This window comes from Berghia stephanieae, chromosome 1, assembly GCF_034508935.2.
Source record: "Berghia stephanieae isolate SIO BIC M18660-M18661 chromosome 1, UCSD_Bste_1.3, whole genome shotgun sequence".
NCBI classification, from domain to species: Eukaryota; Metazoa; Mollusca; class Gastropoda; order Nudibranchia; family Aeolidiidae; genus Berghia; species Berghia stephanieae.
Window position 1 is genome coordinate 137,969,813 of NC_088360.1, and position 22,776 is coordinate 137,992,588.

The 22,776-nt window shown below is 34.8% G+C and overlaps 2 protein-coding genes across 5 annotated transcripts in view; one reads left to right on the plus strand and one right to left on the minus strand.

Annotated features, from left to right (window-relative positions):
• LOC144963332 (oxysterol-binding protein-related protein 9-like) overlaps positions 1-11,808 on the minus strand; it is a 34,772-nt gene extending 22,964 nt beyond the window's left edge. For 2 of the 4 annotated variants that reach the window (XM_078897269.1, XM_078897268.1), the window contains exons 1-8: positions 11,449-11,795; positions 9,937-9,987; positions 9,029-9,107; positions 7,890-7,960; positions 6,850-6,948; positions 5,809-5,886; positions 5,168-5,218; positions 3,892-3,988 (exon numbers count right to left, since the gene is read on the minus strand). In XM_078897269.1, coding sequence (XP_078753395.1) covers positions 3,892-3,988; positions 5,168-5,218; positions 5,809-5,886; positions 6,850-6,948; positions 7,890-7,960; positions 9,029-9,107; positions 9,937-9,987; positions 11,449-11,547 — 625 coding nt within the window. In that variant the 5' untranslated portion in view covers positions 11,548-11,795. Of the gene's footprint in view, positions 1-1,084; positions 1,190-3,891; positions 3,989-5,167; positions 5,219-5,808; positions 5,887-6,849; positions 6,949-7,889; positions 7,961-9,028; positions 9,108-9,936; positions 9,988-11,448 lie in introns of all 4 variants that reach the window. The other 2 variants (XM_078897267.1, XM_078897266.1) reach the window with 2 other exon arrangements.
• Positions 11,809-12,097: 289 nt separating this feature from the next.
• LOC144963333 (uncharacterized) lies at positions 12,098-20,455 on the plus strand. Its single transcript, XM_078897270.1, has 5 exons — positions 12,098-12,267; positions 15,797-15,865; positions 16,890-17,024; positions 17,822-17,882; positions 19,640-20,455. Exons 1-5 carry the CDS (start codon positions 12,252-12,254, stop codon positions 20,037-20,039), a joined length of 681 nt encoding a protein of 226 aa, XP_078753396.1. The 5' UTR covers positions 12,098-12,251; the 3' UTR covers positions 20,040-20,455.
• Positions 20,456-22,776: the final 2,321 nt, after the last annotated feature.

Here is a 22,776-nt window from a genome sequence, read left to right on the forward strand (position 1 = left end):
TCATCCTTTCACCGCACGATGACTTAATCTTAACCAATCAAAAGATCAAACATAACCTGTAGACAACAGATCTTTTTTCCATGAATCACAAAGGAATGGAACAATCTACTAGAAAAAAATAAAGACAGCGCAAAGAAGTCATGAACAAATCCTGGTCGTTCACAGCACATAAAACATGGTGCAGCACCTGTTGCCTAATGAAGAAGAAAAAGAATCTGGTAAAAATAAAAATTGCTGAAATTAAGGCAATCATATCCTCACTATCAAAATGGTCCTCACCATCTGTAACAAGTCCTTTAGATCCATAAGGCTCAGGGAGCCAGAGTTTGGCCCTATATCCATACCATTAAACAGACAATAGAAATTGCTTGCTACCCTTTGGATAAGAAGATAGTCTATTGCAAAAATACCTCCCATTACATCTAACACTATCCAGGTATCCAATCACTGATGGGTGAACAGGGGGATCAGAATTTTTTTTTTTTTTTTGGATACTTTCGGAATGGACATCAGTCCCTTTGATAGAGAAGCAGGCATTCTAGCAAAAAATTAATGTCTGAACAAGTGTGTATGAAAGGTGCCAGACAAAGCAAGAAAGAAAAATAGAAGAAAAAAGACCATCCCAAAAGATCAGTCTACCTTGATTGGGGATCAAACATCAGACCTTCTGAACTTTCTTGCTTTGTCTGGCACCTTTCATACACACTTGTTCAGATCTTTATCTTACACTGGTGCCTGCTCCTTAATTTCTTAATTAGGCATTCTACCATCAGAGCAATTGGAACTCTCTTGCATCTATAAGGAGGATTTTCAAAGTCAGTTCCTGATAATTTTTCAGCTCTAATGTAAAAGAGGATTTTACCATTCATTGCAATTTTTAAAAATTATGTTTTAGTTATAACACAAGAGCATTTGGCTGAATATGGAACGCACACCATGATGTAATACCAGATTGAGGGTTTGAGTCACAAAAAATAATACATGAAGTAAACAAGTAACTAAAATCAAAACAACAAAAAACAAAAAAAAAAAAAAAAACAAAACACGGAGAACCTGGGTATAAGGCAAAGCATGGGCCACATACCAGGGCAGACAAGATTAGGCAGTGATATGCTAGTCTGGCTTTTCAGAGTTGGTTTCTCCTCGATATTCGCCTGACACATGTTTTCCGTAGATAGCGAAGGGGCCACTTTGAATAGCAAATATAACAAATAATCAAAACTGTTCAAATAACATTTTTATAAAAAGGACTGAGAAGGTAATTGCAAAATGGAGAGAAAGATAAAAGGAGTAAATGTGACTCATAAATAAGGGAACAACACAAAACAAATGACGTCTTAGCCCTTTTCAAGTAAACATGTGATTACTTGAAAACGCCGTTTGTTTTGTGTTGTTCCCTTATTTATGAGTCACATTTTCTCCCTTTCTCTGTCTCTCCATTTTATTGACTCATTTAGGCATCTCTAGATTTTGGTTTTAATTGCAAAATGTAAATGAGTAATTTTGTATGTGTGAGTGTGTATGTGAAGGCATCAATGAATGTGGACGTGTACCAGTGTGTAATTGTTTAAATGTTGAACATCTATTAAACACGTGTGTACAATAATATCATAATAAGATGTCAGTGTGTTTTCTAGGGGTTAGAGGAGTGTTTCTTATTCTTATTGTACAGTTACAGTGATGGACACAGTGTCCTTCTGGTCCAGATTTAGGTGTGTACAGGATGGAGTAAGTATATATTCATAATGTGAAATACACTGGAATGCCTAAATGTGTCTGGTCTGGGACCCACAACAAGACTTGAATTAGGTTTGAGGGGAAATATGAATATAAAAAGCTTAATATAAATTTCTCGACTTGCTATCAAAATTGTACATGTCACTAGATTATGTAAGCCCCCATCTCCGCCGCGAAATTTATATTCTCTATTTTGTTTTCTGGCACTTTCCTACTCACTTCATTTCTTGTTATTATCAACATAAGTGCCTGCTGAATTAAAAATTCATTTCAAATACTGGAGCATACTCAATGTCTCAATCGTTTCTATGTTACATGTTTGTGTTGAGATTGGCTTTTAATTAAGCTTAAATGCTGGCCAACTAACTTCGCAGTGTTTGTGTGTGTTGAACCCGTGACCTCAAGAAAGGGAGAGAAGGCTCTAATAAGACTGTTAGAAGTGATCTTTTTTGGGATCGGGATATCTCATACGGTAGAGTCACGATCTCCCCAGCCGGGCAGATTGTCGTACCTGTAAGGTCGTGGGTTCGAGCCCCCATCGCCGCCCTGAAATTTTTATTCTCTATTGTCTTCTGGTACTTTCCTACTCACTTCATTTCTTGTTGTTATTAAATTATGTGAACAGTGGTAAAATTACAGCTAACCACATAGTAACAAAATTTTGAATTGATCCTAATTTCCATTTCTAAAAGCTTTGTCATGACTGCTAAACCTATTGTTGCTTTGGGGGGGGGGGGGGGGTTCCCCCTGTAATGTTTAATGTTATGTAAAAAATAAAAACAATAAAAAGATATTTCATTCTTAAAACTGCAACAAAGATAGTTTTGACTGTGTCACAAAAGAAATCAAAACACAACTTTCAAGCTGATAAAAACATTTCTGTTAAAAGCCTGTAAGAATATTAGTTGGAATGGGTAATTAGTGGGTGGACTATTCATTAATTCTGTCCTTAAAGTGTACGAGCCCCATTCAGCTGAACATTAAAAAACAAGACAGAAAGAGAAAAGGGGGAAAGTTTGGGGTGGAGAGAGAGAGAGAGAGAGAGAGAGAGAGAGAGAGAGAGAGAGAGAGAGAGAGAGAGAGAGAGAGAGAGAGAGAGAGAGAGAGAGAGAGAGAAGAGAGAGAGAGAGAGAGAGAGAGAGAGGAGAGAGAGAGAGGGAGAAGGAGAGAGAGAGAGGGAGAGAGAGGGAGAGAGAGAGAGGGAGAGAGAGAGAGAGAGAGAGAGAGAGTGAGAGAGAGAGAGAGAGAGAGAGGGAGGGAGACAGAGAGACAGACCTGTCAAATACACCCCTTATGGTAAATAGATGAGATTACACACAGCCTTCTCATTTCATGAACATAAGCAATTATTTCCTCTAAATGTCTAGACATATTCCTAGATAGTTCAAAGTCCCTCAAGTTGGGTGTTACACTCTTGTGGTCTTTTCTCTTGATCTTAGTTTGACAACAGACACAAACAAGTCAACCAGGACAAAAACAGAAAAGGTTGATACCGTAAAAAAAACCCCCCAAAAATCCCAACAAGAAATACCCTCTGATCGGATGTATGAAACCATTGCTTTACAATTCGATCATCATTTGGTCAGCTCTTTCTCTTGTCGGTCATAGTTCCATTTTAATACCATGAAAGCATTATTTCTTGACAGATTCAATTTTCCTCAATTTACTGATTTTATGTCTTGACCAGGAATATTGAAAATGATTATTTCCCCCCCCCCCCCCCACCTCCTTCTTATTTGCCCTCATTTTCATGACTCATTAGGAAGCCTGTCAAGTATATAAACATTATGCAATCAAACTTTGGAAAATAAAACATACTTGAATTTTCAATGACACGGACAGATGGAGAGTAAAGACTGCTTGTAAACCCAATTAGTGCTGCAACAATAAATACTATGATAAAATTCCAAACATTAGCACACAACAATGACAAAAACAAAAGAAAACAAGATATAAATATGACGCGACACTGACACTCAAAAACCTCCTCTCATCATTCGCATTGACTCAACTCATTCATGAATTTAAGCATCAATTTAGAAGCAGTAGTGAGATACTAGCCGACTACTACACATAATGTGCCAACCTTTATAAATAGCATTTGTCAAACCATCACAAATTCTAAAAAAAAACCCCCAAGAATTGTCCTTTTACCTTGTCGAGACGATGAAAAATGGCCAAAATTGGCACTATCTGTCATCAGGGGAGGGTCGTGAATCGTTCCATTTAGCACAGGTTCCTTGAGACTCTCCTACACAAAAACAAAACAAAAAAAACCAAAAAATAAGAAAACGAATTAGGAATAATTGGTCATTGCAATTGGATTCAATGGTCTGATGTCACGTCGCTCAGCAACGGTGGCCATCGTGGTTCTAAACAAAGAAAATCTGTACTTTTTATTCTTCATGCTGGCTAGAATTTTTCATATGTCTTGTGATCAGAATGTGTATAAGTCAAAACATGATCAGATTTGTTTTTTCCTCTGGATACGCTTTTACTTTTATGCTCATTGGAGAAATATTTCATAAGGGCGTCCGCCATTGTTCTGATAGTTTAGAGCAAGTTACTAAGTTACCATGCGTCATTACGAGGGAAGTGACGCCACGACTGTTGAAGCGTATTCAACAACATTTGAGGCTATGTTCATTTGATTCCACCCTGCTTAACCTGGATTTTTACCGACTACCGACACACCAAGCAAAGTGACTCTGCGATACAATATTTGCTTTTCACCCAAAAGGTACAAAGTTCTACTACCAAGTTCGTTGTGTGGCCTTGAGCAAGTAACCTTACACTGCCTCATTTTGCAGTTCTGTCTGTACTGCGACTGATGCCTCTGGGTTATTTCAGGGTTCCCTTGGAATAGACCTCTGAAGACAAATCGTCTTGGGAATGAATAAAGGGAATTCTATTTATTTACTGGCATTATTTATTTTATTTTTCTGCTTTCGATACCTTTTATTTCACATAATGATAAATTAAGATGACAGCCAACTTGTCAAACAGCTTTGAAACTGAGACATTTTGATGTTTGGAGTCATCTTAATGTAAGAATACTTGAAAAGGTTTCTGGAGAAAAAAGTTATTGTCCACATTTGGCTGATATGCACTCACTTGTATTTATTTTTCCTTTGATTTTAAGAAACAACTGAATATCAGCTAACTATTTATGCATCAGAGTTCTCTTAATTAATAAATACAATAATTATAATAATAATAATAATAATAAATAATAATAATAATAATAATAATAATAATAATATATATTATTATTAACATTAATATATTATTATTACTCAGCAGTACGGTCTTTGCTTCATACCCGAAAGTTACAGAGTTCAATCACCCACCACTCTGCGTGGCCTTGAGCAAGTCACCTCGCCCTTGCTCGCTATGCAGCGCTGCCCTGAGGCATAAATATTACCCTTACCTTTGCAATTTGAAGTTGAACTATAGAATGCTTGATAGCTTCAATCATTGCCTATGGTCAAATTTAAAAAAAAAAAGAAAAAAAAAAGAATCATAATCATAATATAGAAAACAGCAATAATCAACATGTTTATTTCATCTATATCAATTGAGAGTAAGAAACCAAAACAAAACAATACACAGATTATTTTTAACATCTCTTATCTTATGTTATCATAATGATAAACTTAATTCAAACCACTTCACTTGTCATTTTGATTTCATTGATGACTCACTTATCAAAATAATGAAATAAACAAGCTATTGTGGTATATTGATAAAACCATAAAATAAAATTAGTCTGTAAATATGACAAAATTCTTACAAGGTCTTAAAACATGGTTGACAACAAAGTACCTCATAAGACGAATCAAATGCTTAAAGAATTATTCAGGTACTTGAATTCTGAACATATCAAGAGTAGAAAGCTAACGAAAGAGTGAAAATGGAGAGGCTTCGTATGGGAACAAAACAGACATTGTCTGTTTTGTTCCCATACAAAGCCTCTCCATTTTCACTCTTTCGTTAGTATTTTACGATCACCGGCTTCAGGCAGCCCTCCCATTTTCTACTTTTCAAGAGTGGAAAGAGAAGCTAACTTACATCTGCAGTGACCTTGATCACATCGTACCTCTCTCTATCCACTTCACTTGGACATGCTTCAATTTTTCTTTCCAATGCCTAAAAAATAAATATTGAAAACAATCCATAGAGTCACTGACGAGGTAAAAATCTGTGGTAAATGTGGAAACACTATCAAGAAAGAAGGGCAATAACAAGCATAAATGAAAAGCTGGATATGAAACAGTGTCAGACAAAGCAGAAAGAAAAATACAAGAAAAAAAAAAAAATCAAATTACCACGACTTGTAGAGCAGGCTGACTTTTTAGGATGATTTTTTTTGCTTGTATTTAATAAATTGATCTTTTTTATAGAGCAATACCCACTAAACATGCTGAAAGCGTTTTACAATGGGTCCCTGGCCAACAGCAACATTTAACATGTAGGATGGGACAATTTTTTTCAGACAGAGACGACGCTGTTAATGACCAGGTACTTGCTTTACACCTGAGTACAGTGAAATAATGTGAGTAAAGAGCCCTTTCCAAGGACTCAACTATACGCTGAGCGAGGTTCAAACCCAGGACCTTCCGACCTGATAGCGAGTGTCATACCACTAGACCACAAAGTCCTGGGTTCGAGCCTTGGAAAAGACTCTTTACTCACATTCTCTCACCGTACTCAGGTGTAAAATGAGTACCTAGCCGTTAACACCGTTGTCTCTGTCCGAAAAAAAATTGTAATATCGCCTAACAGGCGTCATGTCTCGTTCTACATGTTATGTGTTGCTGTTGGTCAGGGATCCCTTGTAAAGCGCTTGAGCACGTTTAGTGGATATTGCGCTATATAAAAAAAGCTCAAGATCAAAGCTCAAGTATGACTTCATGTGTCCAATAAAATATGAGAGATCATAAAGCTTTTACAGTCTCAATCAAATTGGTGAAGTCAACTGTTAAATAGCATGATAGATAAATGGTGGGAAAGAAATGTGATAACTCTACTGTTTAAATAACAGTGAAAGGACAATTAAAGAGTATAAAATTGAAATATGTATATTGTTCAAAATCCTTTTTTAAAAATCACCTCATTTTGATTGATCAACAGTTGAAGGTAGGCGTCAGTTTCCAGCAGTTTCTTCTCAAAGTCTTCCAAAGTGATTGGGTGCTCTCCTCCACCCATTCTCTGTAAAGATATGAGCAATATTCATATATCAAATAAGATACTTTGATAAGGCCAGAACCATGAAATCTTTAGATAAATAAAGTCAATATAATTTAAGATAATTAAATAACTTGTGTCATGATTTTTTTGAGCAATATTCATATATTAAATAAGGCACTTTGATAAGGCCAGAATCATGAAATCTTTAGATAAATAAAGTCAATATAATTTAAGATAATTAAAATTTAAGATAATTAAATAACTTGTGTCATGATTTTTTTTTAAAACATAAAAAATAATTTAAAAAAAAAAAAAAAAACATCTCTCCGACAGATATTAATTACGGAAACTTTTCTCACAGCCCAGAAATAGATTCTTTTTATCTTTTTTCAAATACAGATTGAATTTTGACTTTGAAATTAAGAATTCAATCTACAGTAAAATGAATGGATAAAATTGAAACATAAATCATTAAACTTTAAAACATTTTTTTTTTCTTCCAAAACTGAGTTCAAATGTCCTATACTAAAACTTTACTTGTGCGGCTGTGTGGACTTGAGGTATGACATTCGCTTTTGGAGTGGAAGGTTTGAGCTTCGCTCTGCGCATAACTGCGTCCTTGGAAAAGGCTCTTTACTCATACTCTCTCACCATACTCAAGTGTAAAGTGAGTACCTGTCAAAAAAAATGTAATATCGCCTAACAGGTGTCATGTCTCGTTCTATATGTTATGTGTTGCTGTTGGTCAGGGACCCTCTGTAAAGCACTTTGAGCATGTATAGTGGATATTGCGCTATATAAAAGCTCAGTTTTTTTATTTTTTATTTTCACACAATAGCCCATGATTCAACTTCCCCAAAATAAGTTTTTCATTCAATCATGCAATCTTGTTGTACCACTAATGGGCACTAATGGAGATATTTTTCAATCTACAGAGTGCCAGTCAATCATTTCTAATTTACCTGGCCACTTGTTTTAAAGATGGCAGTTTCAAGAGATTCAATCCACTTTTCCCTTTCATCCTCATCTCTTGCTGTAAAAAAAAAAAAAAGGATCAAATCAAATTATGACATTGCTAAATTTTTGTCATATATAAATAAAAAATGTAATTAGTTAACCAGATCATTCTGGTCAAAGTCGGCTTAATTAAAAATCAAAATCAATGTCTTGAAAGCAAAAGTTGTCTTAGTTCTACCATACGGAAGAAGAGATACATGGCAAATGTATGCAAAAGATGACCATCATTGTTTTTGTTTGTTTTTAAGGGTTTTACGGCGCTTGCAACACATTTAGGTTATATCAGCGCCAGTAAAAAGGAAGAAAATGGGATAGTATAAAGTTCTAGAATTACAATTAAAGCATCCAAGAAAAAGTAAGACAAAGGGGAACTGGGAACAAATAGGGATCAGATGTAGATTCCAAGAGCATACCATCAATGTACTAAGTTTGAGATCACCAATAAGTCTCATCTAGACACAAGCACGGCCCCCACTAAGAGGAATACACTCAAATGTTTACAAATCATATGTTAAAAATGAAAAGAATAACAGTACATAACACAGAAATGATTTACAAGGAAAAAAATATCATCTCCCAAAACTATAACTATACATTCGACTGTTTCCCTCCACTCCAGCCAAGGTCAGGACAAAACCAAGAAATCTCACTCCAAGACAAAGACAGAAAGCAATTGGAAAACAGATGAAGGGGGATAGAAGACACAGCAAGTACCTCCCTGCCCACTATAGGAGGTAGGAGTGACCATCATTCTACAATGCCTCCTCAATTGATGACAATAAGGGTGACCAAAGAGGGAAATCCACTGTGGACAAAGACTTGAAAACTATAGAACTGACCTGGGAAGAGGCGAGCACTAGATAAAGATGAAAGGCGAGTCTGTACTGCCTAAAATGTCAAAGACACGAAGTAACTCCGTAAGTAACTGGAGTGAAAAAACAAACAATAACAACCCAAGTGTGGCTTTTGAAAAAAAAAAAAATAAAGTCCGTAGTATATAAACATTTATGTTTTTCATCATATTGTAACATGTAACATATCGAAAAATAGCTTCTGACAACAAACATGACCAAGATGCTTTTACCTTGAAAGTGGAAAGTTTTATGGTCAACAGTGATGGTAAATGTGCTGTCATCTTCATCATCAATGCCGATGATGGCTCCCTTTGAAATATTAAAAAATGAAAAGAACAAAGTCATCGAGTAAAATAAAAAAAAAAAAAAGAATAAAAGTGACATCAATCAATGAAAAAAAAAAGACAAAAAATGCCCATTAAAATAACACATTTACAGTTTTACCATGCTCAATGGACTTCATAACGCTTTATTAATTCTTCCAATCAGACCCAATGGAATTACTTTTCCAATTCCATGCCCTATGAGTTTTCTATTGGGTTATCTTTTGTACAGGCTCTCTTATAATATCCATCATTGCCTGTTCAGTTACTCAATCTAAACCGAGTTGAGTGAGATAGTATGTGTAAAGTTCTTTATTAAGGACACAATACTGGGACCAAAGTTTGACAATCATTGACACCCATCCAATATCTGACCATAGTCAATATCACTTGACTTTGTCACAAAATGCACATTATCAAATAGCCCAACAAGTGAAGCCTCTCAATTTTAAATGAATACAATTTGTTTTTTAAAATTAAAACAATTCAGTACGTTTAATTCTTCATCAGTAAATACCATATTACAGTAGGTTGATTATTGATACATGTTCAAGAAAACTTGAATACTGAGATTTGTATAACAAACATCAGACTCAAAGTTAGGAAACATTGAAGTATATAAAATTGGTATAAACAGGGTGAAAAAATATGTCAATGGAATATTGTAACAATTTATTTTGCCAACAAAAAAGGAAAAAAATTTAATGACAAAAGAGTTAAAATAATTTTATTAATTTTTACCCGAGAAGTTAATTTCCTAAAAGTATTAAACTAAAAAAGATTGACCTTCTACAAGGAAGTCATCTAATCCTTACCCTTAAACGAACACACCCTCTTCTGGATCCCTTGACCATTTTCTCTTTGGACTGAAAATAAAAGAAAATGAAGATTATTTCATAACAATCTACAGGACTCTCACCTTACAAATTATAAGGATCTCTAGGAAAATCAGAAAAAGGATTAGTCCGATATGATTGGTAAGGTTGTGAGAGTGTGATTAAAATAAAGGCGTGTACAAAAAAATCAATTAAAAAAGTCTTCAACAATGAATAGCACATTACAACATGTTACATGTTAAAAGTTGAATGCTTAAAACATACCCGACTCAAAAGTTAATAAATCTTTAAGTATTACACAAAAGTTAAAATAAGTTGCACCCCTTTCTTAGCTAAGTTGCAGATTCAGCTATCCAATTACAACTGGGTAGTCCTTCAGAATTAGGCCTATAGAGCCAAAATGTATCTCTGTTTCTATAACGTGAAATCGACAACAGCAATTGTTTGCTACCTTTTGGATAGGATGCTAGCCTATCACAAAGTACTTTCTGATAGATCTAACAGAGCCAGCTACCCAATCACTAACTGTTGTGTGGGCAGGGGGGGGGGGGGGGAATCTCGACTTCACCCTGGATCAATCTCGATCCCTTTGCGTGTGAAGTGAGTGCATTGTCAACTGAGCTACTGGGTAGACAGAGGAATTGTTAAAATTTAACACCACCCCCAGCATTGAAGCTAACGATTTTATGGTTGTCCATGGTGGGGGCCGAGGGGCTGTCCTCTTACCACCCTGACCATGGAAGAGTTGATGTTGGTGTGGTGCGTGTTATAGTTATAGCAATCTGTCTCCAGTCTCCAGGGTCGCGATATGAGTAAAGATGAGTAAAAATGAGTAAAATTGAGAGTTTTTATATAGCACAATATCCACTCAAGGCGCTTTACAAGTGGTCCCTAGTCAACAGCCAACAGCAACACTTAACATGTAGGACGAGACACGGAGGGCATGGCACATGTGATGTAAGGCGATATTACAGGGTTATTGTTTTTTTTTTTCAAAGACGATGCTGTTACTGTTAACGGCGAGATCATCATTTTACACATGAACAAGATAACAGAATGTGAGTAAAGAGCCTTTTCCAAGGACTCAACTATGTGCCGAGCAAGGCTCGAACCCAGGACCTTCCGAACCGAAAGCGAGTGTCATAGTCATACCACAAGACCACACAGCCCCACAAGACTAAAGAAGAGTAAAGACTTGTGATTTGTGATGAAGCTGAAGGATTTCAATTTCTTGGAAAGACAAGGCACCACTATGTACTGCTGAAGTATCGCTGTCCCCGGGAGTGAGGGATAATCTCTTGTTACTGTCCGTTATCTGTGTAAATTAATGTAATCATAGGCATAGGTACAGTTGTAGGAGTGGAGGAAGGGGGGAGGGGCGATCGGCGATATCCTGGAACTTTTTTATTTTTATAATTCTGTGCATGCATTTTAAAAAGTCCCGGTTGAGAGCACGTTTTATTTAAAAACTCATGAGCGCTAAATATTTACCGTGTAGTATGATAGAATCCCAGAGTCTCCATCGAGGACAAACCACCGATACTGCCATCCTTTCATAACATTGGTCCATTTACTCAGAGGTCCTTCCATTTTTTGTTGACTTGCCCACAATTTTGATCTCTGGTTACAATGATAATAATGTTGATGGTTCAGCGCATTGTAATTCCGTCATTGGTAAGGAATGTCACTAGGCTGATGGCACTACCTGTATCAGTATTAATCTGAATTTTGTGGAGTGTTATCAATTCGCAAAGTCTGGAAATAATCCAGTGCAAGTGGGGTGTGTGGCTGTGTTTACGTGAAGCCTAACTTATCATTCATCATCAGCAGTCGGAGACACTCGTGTGAACTAAATAATAGTCATAATAAAATTATCTTATACATACGACAGAAATCCATTCATAAAATTGTAAAAAATATAAAATATCTTTTTAATGTGTTTAATCTCACAGTAAATGGAAAAATACTTTGTCAATATAAAGTTAAAAGTGTCAATTAAAATAATATTGCAAACAGGATTTATCTTGTCTTCAAATGTAAGAAGCGAAAATGAGTTACCGATACTGTGAGCGTAACGGTAGACATGACAATTACAGTGCTCTTGTTTAATAAAAACAAAAAGGGGCCTCTTTGACGGACTGACACTCTTATCTTTCCATGTTACAAAACTTGAAATAAAACTTGTACTTGAAATGTTGAGATTGTTGGAACCATAATATGAAATGTCTAGCTTGTTCATTTGATTTTCTGTTCAGCAATGTATACGGTATAATTGACACATCAATAAACTAGGGATGGACAACAGTCAAGGTAGACATATTTGTTTCTCTGCCGCACTCATTTCACTTTCACACGTTCACTCCATTCCATCATTCATCATCGTATTATTTTATTAACGTTGTATCTACGTACACTAACTGTAACTTGAGCAGCAGCAGTGGGAGTCAAATTGTGACCCAACTCTCCCATAAGAAAGATATCACTGGAAATTGCCGTTCGCTTTTACTAAGTTTTAGGGGGGTTCAATTCAAGATGCATAACTTCGTTATAATATAAAGAGGAATATCGCAGATATGAGATATCTTGGGTATTGGTAGGCACTTTGATAACTCCAGTCCAGTGGCCGCCGATAGGCTCACTGTAAGGTGAAACTCGTTTTTTGGAACTTTATTTTTGACCCTTTACTGTTTTGGTCACCATGGCGTTATTTGTGAACCTATGTGACTAACTTTGGTATCATTATTAAGGGCACAAAACAGGCTTTCTAACTAGGCAGTTTAGTGAGCAGCAGCAGTGGCAGTCAAATTTTGACCCAACTCGCCCATAGGAAAGTTGTGACTGGAAATTGCCGTTCGCGTTTTGGGGGGTTCAATTAAAGATGCATAACTTCGTTATAAAGAGGAATCTCGCAGATATTTTGGTATCATTATTTTCGTCTTTCCAATTTCCTTTTATATGGTGCCAATTAAGGAAAAATCCATCAATAATTCCAGAAGTTATATGAAGTTAAAATTTGGCAATTTTCAAATGCATTTATTTTTTTATTTACCGCGTGTGTTTTTAAAATTTAAACGCTTGTTTTTAGAATAACATCTAAACTTTATTCATGCCAAATTTCAGGGCTCTATATCGATGCGCAGACACCTTTTAACTCTGCGCCGAAATGCCTTGTTTACATTATCTTCTCATCATGGCTGCCGGGCGATATCGATATTCATATCGATATTTTAAATTTAGTTATGTATGATGTTAAATTTAGTCCATAATATTTTCAGTACTATTATTTTCTATTTTTTTATTTTGAATACATAATTTCCAACTTTATTTATAGGCATTTTATAGTTTTTGTTTTAAAAGTTCGTATATTTCTTCTCTTTGTGAAATCCGATATTAATAATATCGATATTTTAAAAATACCAATTGTTTTAATTTAATTTTATTTTACTTTGCCATCAAGTCATCAAGTTTCTTTCCCATATGTTTAGATATGTTTATCATTTGTATCCATATTCTAAAGGCCTTAGCCTTAATAATTATTATGGTAAGAAGTTCTTTTAGTTTTGGCACCCCCATACATTGAGAGAGAAGGGGGGGGGGGGGGGGGGCGGGGATAAAATTATATTAATTGTCAGTTCAAATGATGTAACAGCAATAAACCCAAAGTGGTTCAGCAGAATTTTTTAAAGTATTAAAAGCCAGAACTTTCCTTCTAATTATAATAGGGAATCTGTTTCAATTTATTTGAACTTTTTCAATCTACCATTTTATTTATATGCAATTAAATTGCCATAGGTAAAAATAAACTCATTATGTCATTACACAACACGTAATCTTTTTATTTAAATACTCTCAAACCCTTTTTTATTCTCTCTGTATTAATTAAAAGAGGGTAATTATTTGCAATTGTTTCAGTGAGATATTGGAGATAAATCCAAAAGTGATAGAGCAAATTGTTTCTTACGTCTTTTAATTATGTAACATTTGCGACATATTATGTAATAATGTGTTAATTTGAAATGTTTATCTTCCTCTTTATTAATTTAAATGCATTGTTCTCGATAAGACGAACATTTTGGGATACAATATATGATAAGAACTCCATATTGACTGTTTTAACCATTTTTTATTAACATCACGCGTTTTCGGTCACAACTTTGCAATGGTAATTTTGGGGTAAAAATCGGTCTGAAATTTCAGACTTTGAACTGCCGTAACTACATTTCTAATCAAGATAGAAACAACATTCAAACTGTTTTGTAATCTGTGTTGCCAGCTCTTTCATATGACATTGGTTTCAAGTGTGTGAGGTACATTTAGAATTTCTATTAAACTCCCTATTCTAACGGTGTATTTAATTCTTAATTCCTGATTGTATTTCTCAGAAAGCTTATGTAATAAAAATTTATAAATTTTTGAATTATAAGAACTTTTTAAATTATGGATACATTTTAATTATACTTCATATATCGATAGACAATTAATTGAAGAATATCTCTGCCAAATTTCATCAAAATTGATACACTCGCTCATTATTTTATTTTTTCCGCCATCAACCCCACTTTTTAAGACAAAAACCTCATATTTTCCCCCTTTTCATTTATCCTTAATTTTTTCCATACTTTCCATCCATAAAAATGATTTATATGAAAATAAAGCTTATTTCCTGACCATTAAAATGATACCTAACACTTGCCAATTATTTTTTAATTGAAACAAAATTACTGAAAACAATAAGTGGGCCATGTTGACTGTAAAACTCAAAATTTCCCGATCGCCGCGAGATGCTGGTTTTGAGGCAGCAGTGAGATCACAGATTCTCTCTGTAAAATTGACAAAAAATTTCAATAGAAAAATATAAATAACTCTGGAACCGTAGGTCGTAGAGAAACAAATAAGGTATCAAATTTTATGTTTTTTCAAGTCCCATCCCCCTGACTGAGTCAAATCAAGATATTTTGAGTTTGAAAATTTTATCAAAGTGCCTAGTATTGGTTGGTATCATTATTTTCGTTTCCAACCGGGCACCTAGCCTCAGGATCTACGTACACGGTAACAACAGTAACATACATGGTAACCTTGAATCTCGCCTTTAATGAATTATATTGTATTGTTTTTTTTTTTAAAATAACACACACACACACACACATACAGAGCGAGGTACATCCATTGCTTGTCGGCAAACCAGTTACCGGGGTTACCCCGGGCTACCGTGTATGTAGATCCTGAGGCTAGGTGCCCGGTTACCATGTATATGAGTATGAGTTCATCATAGAGGGTCGGTGGCCCGTTGATGGTCTTTGAATCGGTCTCCACCAACTTGTGGAGGTCGAAAGGCTGGCTTCAATGGGAAATCGGTGCTGTATTTTAGATCCTGCAGGAAACTGTCAATTTGGCTTTTAAAGCTTTTTATGCTTGGCGCTGTAACTATTTTTTCAGGCAGGCTATTCCATGTACGTAGACACTGCCTATTACTAATAATATTATTATCAATCATCACAATTCACAATTCAAGTCACAATCACAGAATCACCACAGTGTCACTCTCACACTCAGTACAGTCAATGTCAATCACAAAGCATCACAATCCAATCATACTCAAACTCAAACAAAAACCTTGAAATTGAATTGCTCAAATAACTTTTAATTAACTGAGTTGAAAAAACGTCATTAATAACTGGACACAACAATGATGCTGCCCGATACTTTTTCAGTTTCTCCCATTTCCATTTCTCTTCGTTTTCAACATGTAATGTAATGTAAGTGTAAGTGAATAGTCAAATCAAGTTAATAAAAAAGGCAAAGGTATTTGTTTAAATTCAAATCTCAATTAATTTTCCAGGTTATGTGATTGCCAAGTATGGACGTTCAGCAGACAGTCTTCGTACATCTTGTAAAAAATGTGGCTATGGTAAGTCTTGTTTCATTGCTTTGAAAAATTAAACTGTTGTCCGTCTGAATGAATTATAGTTTTATCATTATTTATTTTCAGCATCAAAAACTGAACGTTGCCTTTGCTAAAATAGCTCTTCATTGGCTTCCTGTTAAGGAGCGAATATTGTATAAAGTTCTGATATTATGTTTTATAAATCTCAACATGTGTCAACCAACTTATCTTCATGATAAACCTGATCCCTCCACTCGTCATATGATGGAATATTGCGAGTTACTCAAGGAAAAAGCTCTTATGTGTCATGTGGAGGACGATCTTTTTGTTCTAGAAGTAGAAGTGTCCCAACTCTCTGGAACAAACTTCTCAAATAAAAACTACATCATTCTTCATCTTAAAGATATGTTCAAAAAGCATCTAAGACTTTTTTCTTTTCCAAATTGAATTGTTGACTTTCCTGTAAAGAGCTCTGAGTACTTCCTCAGTGATATGGTAGAGCGCTCAACAATTTGAAATTATTATTATTAATATTATTATAATTATTATTATTATTATCATCATTATTATTATTATTATTATTATTATTATTATTATTATATTATTATTATTATTATTATTGTTTTTATTATTATTATTAATAAAATATATCAAGTATGATCCGAGACATGGAGGTAAAAAAAGGTTTTACTATATTGATTTCTTGGATGTATTGGGAAAATGTAAATTCCCGAACTAGCGCAATTCGTTATATCTTTCTTCAAATTTGTTTTATTTATGTGTTTGTTTTGTATGTGTGTGTGTGTGTGTGTGTGTGTGTGTAGTTAAAGAAGGTAATTCATTAAGCATGGCTTTGATAAGTTTTGTGTAAACTCAGTTAACACCACATATGTTCAATTTTCAGACTTTTTACAACTTGAAAATGAAGCCAGAGACCGTGAAAAAACTTACTGCTTTCTGTTATAATGAGGGATTAACTCTGCCATGAAGAGTTACTTTTTACACAACAAATCGCGAGGGAGCATCATTTTTGTTTTCTTTGTTTCAGGTGGCCATATGACATATCAGTGTCGTAATTTCCTTAAAGCTGACCCAAGCAAAGAAGTTGTATTGGATGTGAGCAGCACAAGTTCTGAATCGGATGAGGGGCCATTTGTATCTCCTTTGACTCAACTCAATGCAGGTTATTGATAAATAAATAACTGTGATAGGCTATCATTTTGATTAAGCAAACTACGACAAACTACTACCACTACTACTACTACTACTAGACTAGTGCTACCACCACTACTACTAATCCTAATACTACTACTATTACTATTACTTCTACTACTACTACTACTACTACTACTACTACTACTACTACTAATTAAATTTGAATTTACATGTATTCCTCATTGGTGATGGGATGTAACAATAATCTTTATTTTCAGTTTCTTCAATTATTTTAGCTACTGTTAGAATAAAAACTTGAGCTTTTATATAGTACAATGTCCATTAAACGTGCTCAAAGGGTCCCTGACCAACAGCAACCCATAACATGAATAACGAGACATGATGCCTATTAGGCTATTTTACTTTTAGTTTTTGGGCAGAGACAGCGCTGTTAATGGTTAGGTACTCATTTTACACCTAAGTATGATGAGAGAATTTGAATAAAGACCCTTTACCAGGGACTCAACTATGCACCGAGCGAGGCTAAAACCCAGGACCTTCCGACTCGAAAGCAAGTGTCATACCACAATACCACATAGCCACACATCAAAAAAAAAAAGATAGATTGGCAAGAAACACCCAATTTATCGAATATGTGTATTGGAGTTTAGTTAGTTACTTCAAAATCAAGTTCTGTCCAATCCGAGAATTTAAATTGATTTTTAAGTTTTCATTCACATAGTTAATTAGTCATTAATTTTTATTTAAAAAAAAAAAATTAAAATCCCATCAAATGAAAAAGATATCCTTATTGTGTTTCCACAGAATTGAAGTCGTCTAAAAGTCAGAAAGAGAAGAAAAAAGAAAAGAAGAAAAAATCACAACGGTATGTACACGGTTATAAACCCTTCGATTGTTGGGGCATTGGTATATGAATGTCATTAGACTAGATTAACTGGAAGTTACTGCAAGTTTTACCTTGTTATGTTGTATGAATGTTGTTAATGAGTTTCTTGCTCTTTTTTGTTGGCTCTCATCTCACTTATACCCCTGATCTGTCCAGTTAAGTTAGGAGAACTGAAGCATTTTCCATTATGTTCAGTGCACATTACATACACAATTGCAATCAACACCTTGTCAGGAATGAGTCTGTTATCAACTATTAATTTGCATTACATCATCTATCTTGCACAATAGGCCATAGAGGGTGTTATTGCCCGTTGCTATATTGTGCAGGATCACCCGTGGTCATCCAGTACTTTTTTGTGTGTTAGGTATACTCTTTCTGATTTAGGTTGTTTATTCTATTTTTAGTCATGAACACTTTGTTTTTACTTATAACTAGTAGAGTTTTACTTGCGTTTCCACTTTACCGTTCACCAATTGAGACAGAAGTTCTGAGTTAAGATTTTATAATGGTTGAAAAGTGTTAGAATTCCGAATTTGTTTAAAATAAACTTTTATCATTTTTTTTTCATAGTCTTGATAATTTTATTAAATGTGTCACATATCATAGAAAAGGCAATTATTCTTCTCTTTTTTTTTACGTTTGAATCATCTCTGCATCTTATACAGTCAAAAAGTTGTGCCTTTTTTAAAACCTCATTCATAAGCAAACCAAAGTTATACCCCTTACATCAGCCATCCTAGGGGGGAATATTTGAAGAGGGTCAGCCTTTTAAGGGATAGACAAAAGCAACATGGCATTGAGAGCAGCAAGCAACCATTGTGTGATTATTAAATGTGTGAAGTCAGGCAAATAGAATCAATAGCGCTTTTGTTTCTACAGAATTATTTGTTTGTTTTGAAGGAAAGTATATGTATGTATTCTCATTCCACTTCACTCTCTCTTTACTGACTTTTCAGGATTTTTCCCTGAAATGTCATACTTACCCAAAACAAAATTTGATTTTTTTTTTTTACAGTCAAACTCAAAAATGATAAGTACATACCATGCATAATTTTATTCAGCGAAACAAGCTTTGCATAACAGCATTACATTCTTATAGATACGACAAACATTTTTGTTCAAATTTTGTGATGGACAAAATAAATCTGGATAGGAAAAATGTACATTTTATGGTAAGAAATATGACGATTTTCCTGTAGTTGGTGCGGAGAGGGTTAACTATGATAATTTTTTAATGTGGTAAATTGAGATTGATAAACATCTGTAATTTTGTAATTGTGGGGCTATGCGTTCTAGTGGTATGACACCTGCCTTTCTGAGCAGCACATTGTAGACTCCTTGGTAAAAGCTCTTAACTTACATTCTCTCATCATACTCAGGTGTAAAATGAGTACTTGGCCATTAGCAGTGTTGTCTCTGTCGGAAAAATTATAATTTTGAAGGCATCCTGTCTCGTCCTACATTTTAAGTTTTGCTGTTGGCTAGGAAACCCTTGTAAAGTGCTTTAAGCACATTTAGTGAGTATTTGTATAGATTCTCACGTTTTTTCCTCCTATAAAGTCATTAATCAATGTGGTTAACCTGTTAACCAGTTGAAATATTGTAGAAAAAAATATGTCCCTTATTAGGCATTTTTTCTTTCAAGCAGTATTCTAAATATATTGCCTTTTACTAATTGTATATGCTTTTCTATTGAGTGATTTCAATGTGTTCATTTTGACCATTTTTCCCAGGGATTCCTCAAGCAGTAGGAAGAAGCGAAAATCCAGTAAGGAGAGAAAAAAGAAAAAGAGAAAGAAGAAAAAATATGAAAGTTCCGATTCAGACAGTGAAGATGAAAGTTCTGATGAAGAAAAAGCCAATAGTAGAAGACACAGAGATGGAAAGAAAAAGAAGGGAAAACGTCGGCATGCCTCATCATCCAGTGAAAGCGGTAACGACGACAGTGGCAGCGATAGTGATGAGGAGAGGCACAGAAAATCAAAGAAAAGAAAAGAGGAAAAGGAAAAGCACGGCGAGAGAGAAGATTGTTCAACTGAAGACAGCACGAAACATAAACATTCTGACTCAGAAGATGGCGAGTCGCATAGAAGAAAACATAGAAAAAAGAAGAAGAAACACAAGCACAGATAAATGAATGTTCTTATGCTTGCTTTTGTACTTTGATAAGATCAGACCTACCTAGTACTACGAAAAATTAGTGGAAATACGAAATTTGGCTCCAGCTAAAGAACTGCATTTGCCTTTTTTGACTCAATAAATTTTGTTGAAAAAGAAAGTTTAGTTCCTTTGATAATTTTTGATAGATTTTTAAAAATTTCAATCAGGCAGCTCTTTATGAGTAAGATTGACACTGGTTTGGCTATAGTTATGTTTGCTTTAATTGTTGGTAAAATGACTCAAATATGTTGAATTGTTTTTATGTTATTTGAAATTCATACTTTTGAAAAGAGAGTGTCAGCAGATTTGTGGATAACAAGTGGAAGAATGCAAGATAATAAATACTTTTTTTTTTAATCTAAAAAATAAAAAAGATCTTTTAAAAGTTATCTTGAATTGTGTTTTTATTTATATTTCCCCAGGGAGGTTTATGGGCTTTTTATCGTGCACGAGGTTGATAGATATTTTTGGAGAGAGTTTTTACCCACTATCAATGTCAGACTCTCATCAGATCATATCAGGTCAATCTATTTAAAGCAAATTAAAAACCATTTTTTTTTTCTATTCTTAACGATTTTAATTAAGAAAAATAAATGTCAATGTAAAAAGTCTGTCATTTATCATGGATTGATTTACCTGATAATTTCTGGTGAGAATCTATTACATAAATGTCAATGTAAAACGTCTGTCATTTATCATGGATTGATTTACCTGATAATTTCTGGTGAGAATCACAGTCACGAGAATCTATTACATAAATGTCAATGTAAAAAGTCTGTCATTTATCATGGATTGATTTACCTGATAATTTCTGGCGAGAATCACAGTCATGAGAATCTATTAAATAAATGTCAATGTAAAAAGTCTGTCATTCATCATGGATTGATTTTCCTGATAATTTCTGGCGAGAATCACAGTCACGAGAATCTGTTAAATCCAGGTGACAAAAACAAAAACAAAACTTGAGCATAATATTCACTAATTGTGCTCAAAGCGCCTTACAAGGAGACTAGCCAAAAGCAACACTTAGCATGTAGCTGTGCCTATATAAAAAGTCTGTCATTTATCATGGATTGATTTTCCTGATAATTTCTGGCGAGAATCTATAAAATTAAATTAAATCCAGGTGACAAAAAAAAACCAAACAAAAAAACTTGAGCACAATATTCACCAATAGTGCTCAAAGCGCCTTACAAGGAGACTAGCCAAAAGCAACACTTAGCATGTATCTGTGCCTATGTGAGCTTTTATTATAGAGCTCTATATCCACTAAATGTGCTCAGAGCGCTTTACAAGAGGTCCCAAGCCAAAAGTAATACCTAGGATGTAAGTGTAAGGACGAAACTTGACCCCTGTACGGAGCTTATTATTTTCTGCTGTCACAGGCCAGGTGATCATTTTACACCTGGGTGTAATGAGATAATGTAAGTAAAGAGCCTTCTCCACCCAGAGCGTGGTTCGAACCAGGGATCTAACTATCTGATTATCATATCATACGACCACAAAAGCCTAAAAAGCTATGTGAATAGAGAATTTGAATCTGAGAGCCGTGAGGTTAGAACATATTGCTGCACAAAGATTTTCTTGTCTCTCTTTGTCTTCCTATTAGCTGTTTCTTAAGCGCATGCGTTCTAAGACTGTTGCAGACTGGGTGGGGATCCTGACCTCCCATAGCGGGCAGGGAGGTACATACTATGTCTTCTATCCCCCTATGTCTGTTTTCCAATCCAGCATGCTTTCTGTCTTTGTCTTGGAATGAGATTACTTGGTTTTGTCCTGGCCCTGGCCGGATACCTTGGCTGGGAGGGAAAAAGTCAAATGTATAGTTCGTTTTGGGAGATGATATTTTTTTCCTTGTAAATCTCTCTGTTATGTACTCTATTATGTTTTATTTATGTATTATATATGATTTGTTAACATTTGAGTGTATTCCTCTTAGTGGGGACCTGTGCTTGTGTCTGGATGAGACTTTTAGGTGATCTCTATTTAAGTACACTGATAGTGTGCTCTTGGAATCTACATCTGTTCCCTTTCGAACCAATTCCCCTTTGTCTGTCTTATTCTTGGATGCTTTAATTGTAATTCTTGAACTTTTTAATATCCCATTTTTTCCCTTTTTACTGGCGCTGATATGACCTTAATGTGTTGCAAGCGCCGTAAAACCCTTAAAAACAAAACAAAACAAACTGTTGCAGACTTCTACGTCTGAATCAATCAACTGTCTTTTGTATCCTTCTCCCATAGAGGGCAGGGAGTCACTCGCTGTATTCTATCCTCCTATATCTGTTTTCCAGCTTGCTTTCTGTCTTTGTCTTGGAATGAGGTTACACACTCAGTTTTGTCATGACACTGGCTGGTACTGGTAGGGAAACAGTCGAATGTAAAGTTATAGTTTTGGGAGAGAATATTTTTTCCGCATGTACAAATCATATATCTGTTTTGTACTGTGATACTTTATATTTTTTGAACATATGATTTGTAAACATCTGTGTGTATACCCTTTAGTGGGGACCTGTGCTTGTGTCAGGATGAGACTTTTAGGTGATCTCAAACTATGCACTATGATAGTGTACTCTTGGAATCTAAATCTTTTCCCTATATGTACCATACCCCTTTGTCTTACTTTTCTTGCGTGCATTTAATTGTAAATCTATGTACAATTTTTTTTCTATCCCGTTTTCTTCCTTTTTACTGCGCTAAAATGACTTGA

Coding starts and splice junctions, on each gene's coding strand:
- LOC144963333 (XM_078897270.1), top strand. Junction 15,866..16,889: donor TTGTAAAAAATGTGGCTATG/GTAAGTCTTGTT, acceptor TCTTTGTTTCAG/GTGGCCATATGACATATCAG. Junction 17,883..19,639: donor AAGAAGAAAAAATCACAACG/GTATGTACACGG, acceptor CATTTTTCCCAG/GGATTCCTCAAGCAGTAGGA.